This window comes from Mus caroli, unplaced genomic scaffold (genome assembly GCF_978045245.1).
Source record: "Mus caroli unplaced genomic scaffold, Mus_caroli_1 scaffold_3, whole genome shotgun sequence".
Classification (NCBI taxonomy): domain Eukaryota; kingdom Metazoa; phylum Chordata; class Mammalia; order Rodentia; family Muridae; genus Mus; species Mus caroli.
The window spans coordinates 6100530-6112500 of record NW_028227258.1 but is presented as its reverse complement, the minus strand read 5'-3'; the positions used below and the strand labels follow the sequence as shown (position 1 = coordinate 6112500).

At 41.6% G+C, this 11971-nt stretch overlaps 2 protein-coding genes across 3 annotated transcripts in view; one reads left to right on the top strand and one right to left on the bottom strand.

Annotated features, from left to right (window-relative positions):
* The window catches only part of Asb17 (ankyrin repeat and SOCS box containing 17), a 9520-nt gene extending 7264 nt beyond the window's left edge, over nt 1–2256 (top strand). Inside the window, exon 3 of the mRNA XM_021158774.2 lies at nt 2001–2256. Coding sequence (XP_021014433.1) covers nt 2001–2207 — 207 coding nt within the window. The 3' untranslated portion in view covers nt 2208–2256. The remainder of the gene's footprint in view (nt 1–2000) is intronic.
* Nucleotides 2257–5986: 3730 nt separating this feature from the next.
* The window catches only part of Msh4 (mutS homolog 4), a 53933-nt gene continuing 47948 nt past the window's right edge, over nt 5987–11971 (bottom strand). For both annotated transcript variants that reach the window (XM_021158083.3, XM_085835378.1), the window contains 3 exons: nt 11008–11182; nt 9531–9619; nt 5987–6310 (listed from right to left, as the gene is read on the bottom strand). In XM_021158083.3, coding sequence (XP_021013742.2) covers nt 6119–6310; nt 9531–9619; nt 11008–11182 — 456 coding nt within the window. In that variant the 3' untranslated portion in view covers nt 5987–6118. The remainder of the gene's footprint in view (nt 6311–9530; nt 9620–11007; nt 11183–11971) is intronic.

The following is an 11971-nucleotide window of genomic DNA, read 5'->3' as shown; positions in this document are numbered from 1 at the left end:
AATTTAAAATGAGGCAAAATTCAAGTTAACTAAAATTAGTCCTTCAAATGTTGATTTTTTTGTTACTGTGAACTTCAAAATGACAAAGCTGAATGTCCTGTAGACATTTTAGTGTTAAGTAGAGTAAGCTGTTATATTTCAATAACAAGCTCCATATTAAGATTTCTAGAAGAACAAAATAAGTTAGATTTTAACAGCTCTTTACAGTAGAATATTTCAAAATGACAGCTCCATTTCTTCCCACAAATATAATCACATACCAAGAAATAGATTTTTCCATTCAAGATCCCAAAGCAATTTTAAGCATTATAGAAATATAAAGACATAAAATATTTATTCAACTGTAAATATCTCTCCAAAGTATAGAGATCTTTGCCCCTTCTTAGAATTGGGAACAAAACACCCATGGAAGGAGTTACAGAGACAAAGTTTGGAGCTGAGACAAAAGGATGGACCATCTAGAGACTTGCCATATCCAGGGATCCATCCCATAATCAGCCTCCAAACGCTAACACCATTGCATATACTAGCAAGCGTTTGCTGAAAAGACCCTGATATAGCTGTCTCTTGTGAGACTATGCCGGGGCCTAAAAAACCCATAAGTGGATGCTCACAGTCAGCTATTGGATGGATCACAGGGCCCCCAATGGAGGAGCTAGAGAAAGTACCCAAGGAGCTAAAGAGATCTGCAACCCTATAGGTGGAACAACATTATGAACTAACCAGTACCCCGGAGCTCTTGACTCTAGCTGCATATGTATCAGAAGATGGCCTAGTCGGCCATCACTGGAAAGAGAGGCCCATTGGACTTGCAAACTTTATATGCCCCAGTACAGGGGAATGCCAGGGCCAAAAAGTGGGAATGGGTGGGTAGGGGAGTGGGGGGGGGAGGGTATGGGGGACTTTTGGGATAGCATTGGAAATATAAATGAGGAAAATACCTAATAAAAATATTTTTTTAAAAAAAAGAAAAGAATTGATCGAAGTCACTTACTTGAGAGGCAAAGAGTTTTACCCAGGCTCCAAACACTTACAGTGCAGAACCTACAGTGGAGGAGCGCTGAGTGAAAAGGAGCAGTCAGTTCACTCTGCCTGAGGAGCTGTCACCTCTGTACCTTATCACATCTCCTCACATGGCCCACATAGTTAAGAATGTTTAGCTGTCTCTACACTACACCCTTTTAAGCATAGACACTGTATCTACTTTGCACACCTAGTATTATCCGAAGTACCTACCATAGTTGAATATATATTAGATATTCTTTAAATAGTTGATCATTGAATAAATAATGAATACATGCATATCTAACATAGCTGGATACGAACATGTCAAGAGGCCCGGACAGTGAAGGTTTGATTTGTTTTCTAGCTTTTTTTCTAGTATATGTGTGGTACAGCTAGAGGTCAGAGGGCAGTTTTGTAGAGTTGGCTCTCCTTTTCCACTGTTATTTGGGTCCCCAGGGAAATCTCTCTTAATGCAGCAATATCCTTTCCTTAGCATTTAATCTCCACATCAGAATCTTTAAACAGATGACTTTCTAAACCTTTAAAAAGACCTCCTGTTATTCAGGCAGGTCTCCACTGAAGTCTCGGCATTCTACGTGGTTTGGGTCCAACTGGGGAACACGTATGATTTACATCATCTGTTTCCCTCTTGAAACCAACAGAAATGGACTTCTGACAGAGGAGCTGAGCTCTGATCCACGTTAGCTTCCAGACGATTCTTGCTGGTGGCTGTGTTGACAGTGCTTCTAGAAAAGATGACAAAGCAGATGATCCATCTGAAAGGAAGGGCTTCCCTGTGCATAGTTCAAATGTTGTTTAGTGCCTTTGCACATATCACTGGGGACATTAAAATGCCTATAAAGCATAAAGGCCTAAGTAAAAGTTATAAGGGTTGTATAAATTCAGGCTCTCGTCTGAATTTGAATAAAAAACAAAGGTGCTGAATCCTTCAGACCACCCCAATGGTTACAAATAACAGTTTCCCTTTTTTCCAGACACAGCTGAGCTTAGGACGACGCCCAATTATTCAAAATTGGTTGGACTACATCCCGCCAACAAGATACAAGAATCCATGTGAACTCGTCCACCTTTGCAGAATAAGCATCAGGACCCAACTGCTGGCCAACAACATGCTCCCAAATGGAATATTTTCCCTTCTAATTCCTACTCGTTTACAAAACTTCCTGAATTTAGAAAGCTAGCATGCATCTCTGCGCTGTCCCTTAGGATGGTAGCATGGTACAATTTAGAAGTTAATAAACTGTTAACTTCACACAAGCTTGTTGCACTCCGTTAGAAGGTATGTTTTCAGGGCTAGCTGTGGTCTCCAGTGTTTAAGATCATTAGTTGTTCTTATAGCACACCTTAGATCAGCTCCCAACACACGCATGACAGCTAGCAATCACCCATGACTCCAGTTCCAGGGGACCTGATGCCTGCTTCTGACCTCTGTGGGCATCAGGCATGCACATGGTACACATAAACTGATTCAGACAAATCAGTCTAAAACTGCTTTAAAGAAGATGTATTTTCATGTGTCTGAAGTTACAGCACTATAGTTACCATGCAACTTTACCCCATTAGCGTCCATGCAGTGTGGAATAAATTACATGCATTAGATAAAGGAGATCTATTTTGGCATACTAACATAATATTCAGGAAGCGTTGGGCATCTGGAGGAAAGCCTTAGGGGAGGCAGGTCTGTGCCTGGATGGCTGAGACCACAGCAAAGCAGTCTTTGTGGACAAGGGGACTCTGCTCATCTCAACTGTGGAGACCAGACACGTCTGTATGTTTGCTGGAACTCATAAAGCTGCACGCTACAGAGTAGCTCAGCACGTGGCTCTTCGGCCCGAGGATACACTAGCTCCCTGTCTTTTCCTTCCCCATGCATTTTATATGCAGAGGTGCACACTGCCTTACTGAGGATTTATTCTGTGGGACAAGGAATGACAAGCAACATAGCTGCTGTGGTGAAATGCAGGAAGTGTATTAGTTATCTGTCTGTTAGTGGGGTGAGACGCCACGACCAAAGCAACTTATGGAAAGGTGTGATTTGGCTTACAGTTCCACCCAGAGAGGCTACATGTCCACAATGGAGTGGGTGTCAGGAGAGGCGTGGTTCGAAGCTGACAGATCCCATTCAGGAAGCAGGAAAACTACGACATGGAGCAAGGTGTAGATTCTTAAAGTCTACCCCTCACCTCCCACCCAGCCCCCAGTGCCATACCCCCCCTAGCAAGGCTCCTCATCCTAAAAGTTCCACAACCTTCCCAAACAGTGCCACCAACTAGGGATCAAGTGCTCAATGAATATGCCTAATGACCTTTCTCATTCAAAACACCACAGGAGGCTTGCTAAGACATTGTGGGCAGTTACAGTGAAAGGCTGGATTGTGGGATGTTTATCTATAACATAAAAGCAGGTCAAAGAAAATAGCAAAGACAGCAGTAGATCTTAAAGCCAAGAAGAGCTGCTTCGCAGTGCTCACCTCCATCATGACAGCTTGATGTCTTCAGCTTGCTTGCTTTGTAGCATGTTACTGCTGCACTCAAAACAGCATAAGAGAAAGTAATTTTAAGAAATAATAAACTTTTTTTTTCCTTGAGATAAGGTTTCTCTTTGTAGTCTTGGTTGTCTTAGAACTTGCTCTGAAGACCAAGCTGGCCTGGAACTCACAGATATCTGCCTGTCTCTGCCTCCAAAGTGGTGGGATTAAACGTGTACACCACCATTCCCTCTCCCCAGCTTAATAAGTCTGCTTTTAATTTAATATCTAAAATAAAAATAAAAAGAGCTTTAAATGATGAAAAGTCAAATCTTAGAAGTGGAGTGGTGCTGAGCACTGAGTGAAGGGAGCAGGGTGAGGCGTCTGAGGGATGATCCTGATGTAGCTCTACTTTACACCTGCGTGCTTGGCTGCTCCACTCCTGCCCCCATGCTGTCCTGCTTCTCATGTCTCCTCCCAACCTGCCAACACCTGCCCCTCTTCTGTGCCCTCTTACAAAGGTGCCATAAACCCGAATAATCTGGTTTTAAGGATAATACATAAAATAATCCATTGGAGAACTAATTAAGATGAAATGAATGGAGCCAGGAACATATCTTTATGGAACATATCTTTAATCCCAGCACTTGGGAGGCAGAGACAGGCAGAGACAAGGCTAGCCTGGCCTACAGAATGAATAAGTTCCAGGACAGCCAGGGCTACATTGTTGTATTCTGTCTCAAAAGGTACAAAAAGCAAAAAAAAAAAAAAAAAAAAAAGAAGAAGAAGAAGAAGAAGAAGCAATTAAAAGCAATTAAAAGACATGGCAATGGGGAATATATAAGTAATCAAACAAGATAGTATATATATACTAAATACACAATATTAATTCCTCAAAAATATGTATTTCATTTGAATTATGACTTCTTGTATATATATGGCTATTAATGTTGGAATAGTGAACCAACAGAAATAATAAACTTTTTTCCCTTCGAGACAGAAATTCTCTGTGTAGCCTTGGCTGAACCAGGCTTAATAAAGTCAATCTATATTACCAATAAATTCTGTAAAATATTCACATATTTAAAAACTATATGAAGGCTAAAAAGATGGCTCAGTTGTTAAGAGTACTTTTTGCTATTCCACAGGACCTGAGTTAGATTCCTAGGACCCACTTTGGGAACTTGCAGCCATTTGATAAATCCATTTTGAGGGGGTCCAGTGCCCTGTCCTGGCCTCTGCTGGTACCAAGTGAATGTGGCACATACTCATACAGACAAAAACACAGACACATGAACCAGTCACATCATATGCAGTCTGTGAATAATTTTGTTGTTCCAATTACTATGAATATTGCAACTCCTAAATAATTCAGGGTACACCCAAATCCAGGAACTTGTTTAAGAAAACAAAAAACTACAGGGTAGACCTGAGAGCTAAGACTTTATGAACAAGTCACCCACTGAGATGGAATTGTAAAATGAAGTGTTTGAGAGAAGAAAGGCCCTTTCTGCTTAAGAAATAACTGACGTGGGTTTTTTGTTTTTTGTTTATTTCTCTTTTATGAAACAACAGTGACTTTTCCGTAAACTCTGATTTGGTGGTGAACTTAGCTTGCCTGTGAGGGCACTAATTTACAAGAGAATCTAGTATGAGTGTGTGCTTATTTCTTCTTGTTTCCTCAGTATTGTAGCCACAGAGCATTTGTATGTGTGGAGCTCAGAGGACAAATGTGTGAATGATTCTCTCATTTACTGTGTGCCTACATACATGTTTTCAGTCATGTAAACCATGGTGTGTGTGTGTGTGTGTGTGTGTGTGTAGGTCAGAGGACAGGCTGTGTGAATAAGTCTCTCATTTCAGCATATGGGTTCCAGGAACTGAACTCAGAAGGTCAAGATTGGCAGCAAGTGCTTTTACCTAATGAATCAGCTTGATGGCCCAAAATAAATAAAATTAAACAAAAGAACAGTATTCCCTGGTAATGGCCAAGAGAGGAAAATTGGTATTGTCTTTCTGTTCCCTTTTATGTAATACGGGTGGACACCCTTGTTGAAAGACAACCAGACAGGAGTTGATGAGTAAAAGCCAGAGTGCTGAGCACTGGACACAGAGCTGCTCATGATCCCTGCTCCAGGACCACTTGCTGCCTTGTAAAGTGCTTATCTCCACGTTTAGGGATGCACTGACTAACAAGTTTTCTTTAATTCCCAGCACCATTCTATTGAATTCAGAGTCACTCATGGTCAGAATTTGGAGATACCGAGTTGAGATGTGGTTAAATCATAGAGCAATATGTCAGAATAGAATGCAAATGCTTAAAAGTACCTTTTCAGACCTATTCTTTATTACATATTTTTAAGCTAGAATACTTCTGTTAACATTCTAAACATACACTTAATAGCAAACTACAAACTTAGTCTGACTTCACAAGTGAAAACTACTGTATTATTTTTCTAACAACAACTTTTATTTAAAAATTTGTCCCTTTGAAGCTATTCTAATGAATATTTTCCATCTAGAATTCATAGTAGGTGAACATTCTGAGGTTAATATACTATAATTTTAAATTAAAACATAAAGCTGAGCAACTAAGCTCCAATCCCTGTGTAAACTGTGAACTGATCACTCCTCAGTCTTCTCTGGAAGGTCCACAGCCCTGGGAAAGTCCCCTTCATACTTCTTCTTGAGATTACTCAGATATGTCCGTAACCTGTCTGGCTCCAACTGAGAGTTTCGAGCGGCCTGGACAAGCCTTGTGGCAAGATGGTACACAGCTCTTTGTCTATCCATCTCAGGGGAGCTCCGTTGATTTTGCTGTTATCAAAATATGAAATTAAAATGTAAATGCATATTTAATTTACATTTTGGTATTATTTTATCTTGTTTCGTAAAAATAGGAGCTCATGGTCTCATACACACTTTAACGTGTGCTATCCTGGAGAATCAAATTTCTCATGAACATTTACTACTTTATGAAAGTCTCATATCCTTGCAAAGAACATCTAAAGAAGAAATCCTGCTAGTCAGTCAAATTCATAAACGAAATACCAAAAACTAACAGAAAATTCAGCAGAGAGATGAGTCTGCAAACACATTTGTTTTAAAGGCAGGGACTAACACTGCTCACTGCTATGCAGTGACACAGCTGTAAATGTCACCCAGGGATAAGACGAGACATCAGAAAGCCACCTGCCGAAGGATACAACAACCATTGTAGCCTAACAGAAAATATTGCCTACTTAAAAATAAACATAAATGGAGATCTATAATTATGGCTGGTTCTTAACTATACTTAGCAATATCAAAAATATATATATATAATATAGCCCAATAAGACAAAGATGGGGCGAGAAGCTAGACATTTTTTTTTAACTTCCAGTTTACATCTCTGACTGACTAGATAAGGAAACCACCAACTGCAGCCCTGACAACTTGGGAAGTCTTAGTAAGTCTCCCAGAAGCTTTCTCTCTTAACTCTGTCTTGGTGGCAGACAATTCTCTCTGTAAATATATTTTCCCTTTTTCCACCACAGTAAAAAGAATAAAATTCAATCAGACGATAATAAGATAATCATATGTTTAGTCATCCGTTTGGTGCCTTAATTAACTATTCTTATTTATATAAAAGTTACTGGGTAGCCGGGCGTGGTGGCGCACCCCTTTAATCCCAGCACTCGGGAGGCAGAGGCAGGCGGATTTCTGAGTTCGAGGCCAGCCTGGTCTACAAAGTGAGTTCCAGGACAGCCAGGGCTACACAGAGAAACCCTGTCTCGAAAAACCAAAAAAAAAAAAAAAAAAGTTACTGGGTATGTTTCAGGCACCAAAGCTGTATCTGCACCTTTATTGGGCCTACCATCATGTACAGCTAACATGATAACGGACCTCAAGCAGCTTTGTACAATCAGTACACACGGCCTGCTATATGTACTTGACTGTGGTAGTTAAGGAAAGGTCTGTAAGAGGGAGGGATGCACAGTTCTCAGAGAAGGCAAGCTCACTGCCAGCACAGACCAGGAATGCTTACAGATGACAGAGAATCTAGAACCAGTCTTGACTGAAAGAAGTGCCCAAACTGGAGGGTTCTGGGTAGACAAACAGCTAAAGTAGAGACCTGGAACACAATCAGGGAGATGACACGCGACAGAGATACAAATTATGTGAAACTGACTGACATAGGGTCAGGGTGGCTTAAGCAAAGGAAAGGAGACCCTAAAGCAAAACTGGGCAGAAGGGAAAATCCGTGAGCCACCAGAGTCTGGGGAGGAGGGCAGCACCCAGGACCCCGGGGGAGCCACCAGAGACTGGGGAGGAGGGCAGCGCCTAGGACCCCGGGGGAGCCACCAGAGACTGGGGAGGAGGGCAGCGCCTAGGACCCTGGGGGAGCCACCAGAGACTGGGGAGGAGGGCAGCGCCTAGGACCCAGGGGGAGCCACCAGAGACTTGGGGAGGAGGGCAGCGCCTAGGACCCAGGGGGAGCCACTAGAGACTGGGGAGGAGGGCAGCGCCCAGGACCCCCGGGGACTCAGAACTGCACTTCCTGAGATAGTTATACAAGGCTTTAAAGGCTCAACTTGAACTTGATAGCCAGTGTCTGCCAGCTCCTCATCAGGCATAGTGATTATGCACTGGAAGACAATGTGGAAAACGTGCTTGTGAGGGAGGGACCACATACAGCTGCGATGGAAAGGGACTCTTGGATGTGAAAAGACAAGAGTTTCTTTCTTTTCCCCCCAACAGATGATAATTTGATTTTTTATTTGAAAATAGATGAATACATTGAAGGGTGGCTGACAAGATGCCTCAACATGTAAAGGTGCTTATCACCAAACGTGATGGCCTGCGTTCAATCTCTGAGACCCACATGATAAAGAGAATCAATTCCTATTGATTGTCCTCTAACCTGATCACTTGCTCTCTCTCTCTTTCTCTCTCTCATACACACACACACACACACACACACACACACACACACACACACGCCCTCCAATGTATGACACACAAAAAACTATTAACAGCGCAGATTATACAAAAAGGTACTTGGGGCAAACACCTTCCAAACAAACACACCGAGTAAGTAAGAAAAGGCTTCCGTGGAGAAGGAGGAGGTACTGAAAGGCCCACAAGATCAAACCTTCCAGGGGAATAACCACCAGCCACCAGGCAAGAGCTGGGGGGAAAAGACAATGAAGCAGCCAGCGTACAGGGAATATGGGGTGCGGGTGGGGAGCACAAAGGATAGGTAGTTTCTCATTAGTTACAGCTTAGGAGAAAGTTTCAGTCTGTATGAGAGTCATGGAGAAGCAAGGAAAGATTACTCTCTAGCATAATCTGAGTCCCCACAATACAAGGAACTGTATTGAAGGGTTGAGCTAGACAATCACTGACAGAGCAGAAGGAAGAAAGAGAAGAGTGTAAGAGGCAGTATAGAAGGTTTCTTTGAAAAAGCACTAAGCATATGTGAAAGATGAAGAGTCAAGTGAAGAAAACATGGAGGCAAAAGTAAATACAGGCAGCTAAGAAAGTGGGTCTTAATGGGGAGCAAACGAGTAAAACAGTACTTGACAATATCTAAAACGCTGTTTCTCAAAAAAGATGATATTAGGGAAAATTCAGAGGTCCACCAGGGCAGGTGCAAGATGACGTAAGACAGAAGCACTACAGGGTGGTGTGGAAATTCAAAAGAACTCATGAAGATGACTGCATGTTCTTCAAAAGCATATCAGCAAACTGTCTACAGACACAGAGGGCACCAAACACTCAAAGCACATGGAGATGCTTGACAAAGTCACCTAAGGACGTCAGGCAGATGAGCGAGGGAAACAACCAATGACAGAATGAGTATTCAAATAAAGCTGAGCACACAGACCCACAGAGAGAGCACCAGCTTTCATAAGTGCTCTCGATACCATTAGGGAGGCTAAAGAGAAGGGAGAGCTGGTCTGTAACATGGAATAAAGTATGTCATATAATAAGGAAATGCAAAGACTTTAAGTGTCTTATTTCTACAAAGTCTGGGAGGAATTTGGTTTTTTACCAAAATTTGCCTTGTAATTTGTGTTGTGATCTCTCTGGCATCCAAGACAATTGATGGCGGAAGTGAGGAGGCCTCTGCAGCTTTTAATCCTAAAATTACAGAAAAGGGACATTAGATCACTGTTTCTGTGTCGTCTTAGCTGTGTGTTCCTCAATCTAGCAGAGCAATGAGCATGAAATACCTCCATGACTACCTTACACTAATGCCAAGTGTCGACTGCCCCTCGCTTGGCAGACACCCTTCCATAGGGTTCCTATGGATCCAATACTTTACTGTCTCTAGAGGTTTAAAAGCAGCAGAAACAGCACCATGCTCACCAAAAATGACTGGTTGCTATGCTCACTAAAATAGGGCTGACACCTGATAATTGACTGAACCCTGATGACTCCACACCCAGGACAGATTATCTCCATCTCACCCAACTCAGACTTGAATATAGAATGGTACGGCTTATTACACATTTGATACAAGAAAACTGTCTAGTTCATTTCCTACTTTAAATAGTAAAGCAGGCTTTATTTTCCTCATAGGAGTCATATCCAAAGATAAAAGTGATTTTTGAAGACTTCAATGTACGGAAAGTTGAAAATTTCCAGAACATGAGAATCTGCATGCTACATAATGATTTACATAGAAAGTAGTTGACAAGAGTTTAAGAATGTCATGGTTTGAATACACACACACACACACACACACACACACATACACGGTTTGAATACACACACACACACACAAATAAAATGTCCTGGAACTTTCTCAGTAGATCAGGCTAGCAGACTCAGAGACCCACCTGTCACTGCTTCCCAAGGGCTTAGATTAAAAGCACGTACCATCCAGATGATGTATTCCATTTTTAAGATTTTTAGATTTGATTATAAAATACCCTGAGAAAAAAGTGACTATGACAATGAGTGTGTAGGAAATACTGTATGTAAAATTATACAATTTACAAATACAATCTGTTACACTGGGGCTGGAGAGATGTCTTACTGGTTAAAAGCCCAGCTGTTCTTCTAGAGCACTGAGGTTCAATTCCCATTACTGACATGATAGTTCACCACCATCTGTAACTCCAGTTCCAGAGGATCCAACAGGCTCTCTGGCCTCCTTGGGCACCAGCCACACAGCAGGTGCACATGCATACATGCAAGCAAAAACCTCATACACATAAAAAAATAAACCTTTTCTAAGAAACTGCTATCCTTCCTAGCAAGCCAATGTTTCCAGGGCTTTCTTGCATTATTCTAACGCTACAGTTCGGCTGTGATGTAATGTAATGTGATGTATCAGTTCAGTTCATATCAATGAAAAGCAAAGATCATAAACCTGTATGATATAAATCTGTCAAAGAAACTCGATTGCTAGGAAGCACATAAACACTGAGGAGGAGGAGGGATAGGCAAATAAAGGGAAAGAAGGTTTGCCTTAAGAGACACGCATTGTTTTGATGTCTACGTTTAAATTCTATATGCAGTACCATAGTTCTTTTCTTCTGTGAGTCCCCTGGAAAGTTTGTAAGTATACAAAATTGCATCTTTATTTCTTGAGGTATTCTTCACATGCTGAACTTCAAAATGCATGTTTTCTACATTAAGATACAGGGCATCTATATGGCATAGTTCCAGGAAATGGGTAGTGAAGAGTGTAAATGCCTACAACACATAACAAACAATGAGTGTGAGTACTTTTAAATTATCTAGAAAACTCTTTCAATTATTTAAACATAACACATTAATTAGCTTACCTTTCCAACTAGCTTGGCAAAGACAGGAGTAAAACCAGTATCTCAGAAATGGACATGGTCAGGTCATGGGTTGTGAAGTTTATATTCAATGAAAGGTCAACACTGTCTGCACATGCACAATGTGTTATGTGAAAGAGACTGTCAGGCATGGTAGTGTATACCTTTAATCCCAGCACTCAGGAGGCAGAGGCAGACAGATCTCTGTGAGTTTGAGGCTGGTCTGGTCTACAAAGAAAGTCCAGGACAGTCAGGGCTACAGAGAGAAACCCTCTCTCAAAAAACAAAGAAACAAACACTATGTTATGTGAAAGCGACTACATTCCAAAGTAAAGGATAAAGTTTACAGAGGAAAGGCTACCCAGAGAGGCGGTCACTTCTTAGGGAGGCACCACAGCTCTGTTGCCCACATCCTCACACACTTCCCTCACACACACTGTACACACACACTTCACATGGAGTCTCCTCCTGCAAGGACTATCAGAACATGGAATTAATGCATTATATTAGGCATTTAAATTCTCAAAGGTTTTACTTTATGTTTGTTTTCTTTTCTTTTTTTGTGCCAGGAATTAAATCCAAGGAGAAATTCCCTGAGCACTTGAGAGGCAGGGGCAGGTAGATCTCTGTGAGTTCAAGGCCAGCCTGGTCTATGGAGCAAATTCCAGGACAGCCAGGACTACAAAGAGAAACCCTGTCT